The 4,627-nt window shown below is 42.2% G+C and overlaps 1 protein-coding gene across 1 annotated transcript; it reads right to left on the bottom strand.

The window, feature by feature from the left end:
• Positions 1 to 687: 687 nt before the first annotated feature.
• Positions 688 to 2,255, bottom strand: LOC142216929 (hemoglobin larval subunit alpha-like). The gene is made up of 3 exons (XM_075285042.1): positions 2,161 to 2,255; positions 1,738 to 1,942; positions 688 to 816 (listed from the first exon to the last, which is right to left on the bottom strand). The coding sequence occupies exons 1-3, from the start codon at positions 2,253 to 2,255 to the stop codon at positions 688 to 690; spliced, it is 429 nt and encodes a 142-aa protein (XP_075141143.1).
• Between the last annotated feature and the right edge of the window lie 2,372 nt (positions 2,256 to 4,627).

The raw sequence follows: 4,627 nt of genomic DNA, 5'->3' as shown, positions 1-4,627 counted from the left end.
GCCATTGCCCTCCGGTGGATGGCCCCTCAGTCTCCGTTGGTGTCTCTGTGGCGGAGACTGGTCAATTCAATCCTCCTGTTTAATCAAATTATTTATAAAGGCAGGGGCTGCCCCCAGAAATTTGTAAAGGTCTGGGGAGCATGGTGTGCTTCTCCTGCTACCCAGTACTCTGCCCCCTCCATGCGTTCGACGCTGGGCGCCTTTGTACCTTGAGTAGGAGCTGTTGAGTTGCTTTGTTCATTACTGTATTTCCCTATGTATGTACTGGAGGTGGACTGCGGTGGGACGGCGTCGTGGCAGATCTTTGTGTGTTTCTTTGACATTTTCTTTGTACTTTATTTTTAAATCTATTTGCCTATATTTTCCTGATTGCATCGTTTGTTATGTTACGTCTCCTTCAATAAAACAAGTTTTTTTTTTTTAAAAAAAAAAAAAGCATAGGACGAAAGTTAACCCATGGAAAGTAGATAAGGGGCAAAAAAAAAACATAATTTCTTCCTGCCCAGTGTGGTGAGGTGTGCATAACAACCAGTAGCTATTGGGGTCACTGTTTAATCTTTGCTCTGAGGATTTCTTTATGGACACTCAAGAATATACGTACTCATACTCATGCAAAACAGAGATTTCAAGTGAAGTTTTTTATTATTTTATTTGAGACATGATATTACCATTTACAGAATAGTCTTTTTATCTGTATTTGGAGGTGAGAATGTGAGACACTACTGCAAGGAACTTGTCAAAAGCGGCATGGGCGGTGGCATCAAAGTCAGCGGGGAAGTGAGACGCCAGGACGACCAGGATGCAATGAGACAGCAGCTGTAAAGAAAAAAATAGTATTTAGTATATATTTGATAATACAAATATTCTTATCAGCCAAATTTACTTGCCCCATCCCTGTTGAGAGTCACATACAAGTTCCTTTTGGGTAAGAACTCAAGTGATGGCCAATAGCCATGCGATTATTAAAGTAATAGCAGAAAAATGGTTTGTCTATTGCTCATTGCCATGTGTGGCAGCGACTCTGTCTGTTCTCACCCTTATAAACTATAGAATAATCTTAGTATGTTGTTAACTTTAGAGATTAAAGGGTTTTTCTGTGCTAAAAATATTGATGTCCTATCTTAAGGGTTGGTCACTAATATCAGATCTCTAGGGGTTGGACATCTAGAAGTTAGTTGCAGATGCAGAGAATGAAGCAGAATACAGACAGCGCAGTTCTCTGTGCAGTGACGGAACAGAGTCACTGAGAATTAGCTCCAATTTAAATGAACAGGAGGTGATCTGCAGTACCTGGCCTGACCACTACATAGAAAATAGAGCTGTTTGCTTCCTGCTTCATTCTCTGTGTATCTGTTGCTGAGAACAACAGTTGGTCAGTGGGGGTGTTGGATGACCAATCTGGTATTGCTGACATAGCCTTAGAACAAGTTATCAATATTTTTATCCAGTAAAATCCTTTAATACTATACATAAAGTTCCATCTCAGGGCTGATACACATGACACAATAACGTTGTGTACATAGACCCTGTAATGTAGTACATAGACCCTGTAATGTAGTACATTGATCCCCGCCGGTCTGTATTTTATGAAACCATAGAAAGATGGAAAATCTACATTGTAACATGTATTGTATTGATCCTCTAGTTCTGTAAAGAATACATTCATATCATAACTTGACCTTCTATGAAAGTCTGTTCAAGGTGACTCGCAAAAGGAATCAACAACATTAATCTTACACTGAAGTTTCCTGGGTCCACTCTCAGGTTGTAGGCATGCAGGTCACTCAGTTTGGACAGGGATCCCTCCAAGTTGTCCAGATGTTTGGCAGCCTCTACAATAGCAGACAGGACCTTTCCTCCATGTGCCTTGACATCAGCAGATCCATGGCTCAGGTCAAAGTGGCTGAAGTAAGTCTTGGTCTGGGGGAAGCTCAGGAACAATCTGGAAAAAAAGCAGCAATTATTAAAACAATAGAGTAATTCACAATGTTTCCATTTTTAATATTGGATCATACACTTAGAAGATTTTGTTATAAATAGTCCACCTGTAAGAGCAGAACCAGCTCTGGTTTATGGAATGAAATCTCAGCAGAGCTAAAATACTTCGGTTATAGTAAAATATTCTCTTTGTGACAAAAATAAGTTTGATACAATTATTACCTTTCCAAAGCTTCGCCACCGAGAGCGCTGGCATTTCCACAGACTTTGCCAGTGATGGACGCAATGGCAGCCTTCTCAGCGTCAGAGAAAGTCATCTTGCTTGTGTATAGTTGTAGTGAGCTACAGGTTAAGATCTGTGAGGATTGTGCTGTACTGGATGTCTCAGATCACTTGGATTATATAGAGGAAGGGTCAGCAGAAATGGACCCTTGTCCACAACCATTGGTTACTTAGGAGATACACCCAAACATGTAGAATGATGAAAAAGTGCTGCCTATGTATAACCAAGTGCCGTGGTCAGCAGAGGGTGTTGGTGGGATTGTATCACAATTCAGTTTTTGTCTTTGTTTCAAACAAATTAACTTTATTAGGATAACTAAAGAAACCAGAGTGTAGGAATTAACCACTTATTACCCGCTGACCAGTTTATAATTATGAGGGTTTGATGGGTATTGTTGGGATTTTTGGTAATCCAAATAAATGCTGCTCCTTTTGTATAGTTATTGCTTATTTTGTTTATATATGGCGCCCCTTTCAATGTCATATAATACTTTTATCTTTAGAATTAGGCTATGTTCACATTGTCTCTTATTCTGATCCATCCTAGGTTGTAATGAAGAGTGCAAACACAATGAAAGATGCTAACATATTTTTTTTAACATAAGAGTCAATGATGAAGGCATGTGCCCCATCTGCATCATTCATTATCTCAACTTCTGTTTTTGTGGTCCTAGAATGGATCAGAACAATGAACCAAACCATGTCAATGTGAATAGCCTTATATATCAGCTCCATAATCAGGCAGGAGGTAATGACACATACAGTACATTTACCCAAATGTGCACCAAGGAGAGATTCTCTTACTACATTAATTAATGATGACCTTTAATCACCTTTTTTCCCGTCATCTCTGCTCACCACCAAGAGCTACCATGTAACATATGTATACCGGTATATATAGTCAGGTCCTGACTAGTGTTAACCACAGGCAAAAATGTACGCGTGTACGGCTAACTCTGCTCATTCTGAGCCGTACACGCGAGCACTTCCCATTCACTTCAATGGGAGCGCTCGTAGTGAAAAAAGCAGCCCATTCATTTCAATGGGGAGCGCTCGTATGCCGGCTCCCATTGAAATGAATGGGAACTGCTTTATACGCGCTGATTCTGAACGTGTTTTAACGTTCAGAATCAGGCAGCGTATCAGTAGTGTGAATGCACCCTAAGACCCCACGTTGCAGACACACAGCATTTCTGTTGCAGATTTTGATGCTTTTTTGAGTTAGTCAAGAATGGCTACTAAAGGAATGAGAAATACACTCACCGGCCACTTTATTAGGTACACCATGCTAGTAACGGGTTGGACCCCCTTTTGCCTTCAGAACTGCCTCAATTCTTCGTGGCATAGATGCAACAAGGTGCTGGAAGCATTCCTCAGAGATTTTGGTCCATATTGACATGATGGCATCACACAGTTGCCGCAGATTTGTCGGCTGCACATCCATGATGCGAATCTCCCGTTCCACCACATCCCAAAGATGCTCTATTGGATTGAGATCTGGTGACTGTGGAGGCCATTGGAGTACAGTGAACTCATTGTCATGTTCAAGAAACCAGTCGAGATGATTCCAGCTTTATGACATGGCGCATTATCCTGCTGAAAGTAGCCATCAGATGTTGGGTACATTGTGGTCATAAAGGGATGGACATGGTCAGCAACAATACTCAGGTAGGCTTTGGCGTTGCAACGATGCTCAATTGGTACCAAGGGGCCCAAAGAGTGCCAAGAAAATATTCCCCACACCATGACACCACCACCACCAGCCTGAACCGTTGATACAAGGCAGGATGGATCCATGCTTTCATGTTGTTGACGCCAAATTCTGACCCTACCATCCGAATGTTGCAGCAGAAATCGAGACTCATCAGACCAGGCAACGTTTTTCCAATCTTCAATTGTCCAATTTCGATGAGCTTGTGCAAATTGTAGCCTCAGTTTCCTGTTCTTAGCTGAAAGGAGTGGCACCCGGTGTGGTCTTCTGCTGCTGTAGTCCATCTGCCTCAAAGTTCGACGTACTGTGCGTTCAGAGATGCTCTTCTGGCTACCTTGGTTGTAACGGGTGGCTATTTGAGTCACTGTTGCCTTTCTATCAGCTCGAACCAGTCTGGCCATTCTCCTCTGACCTCTGGCATCAACAACGCATTTCCGCCCACAGAACTGCCGCTCACTGGATGTTTTTTCTTTTTCGGACCATTCTCTGTAAACCCTAGAGATGGTTGTGCGTGAAAATCCCAGTAGATCAGCAGTTTCTGAAATACTCAGACCAGCCCTTCTGGCACCAACAACCATGCCACGTTCAAAGGCACTCAAATCACCTTTCTTCCCCATACTGATGCTCGGTTTGAACTGCAGGAGATTGTCTTGACCATGTCTACATGCCTAAATGCACTGAGTTGCCGCCATGTGA

The sequence above is a fragment of the Leptodactylus fuscus genome, chromosome 8 (assembly GCF_031893055.1).
Source record: "Leptodactylus fuscus isolate aLepFus1 chromosome 8, aLepFus1.hap2, whole genome shotgun sequence".
NCBI lineage: Eukaryota > Metazoa > Chordata > Amphibia > Anura > Leptodactylidae > Leptodactylus > Leptodactylus fuscus.
Note: the sequence above shows the minus strand (reverse complement) of the source record. Positions and strands in the feature narration are given on the sequence as shown.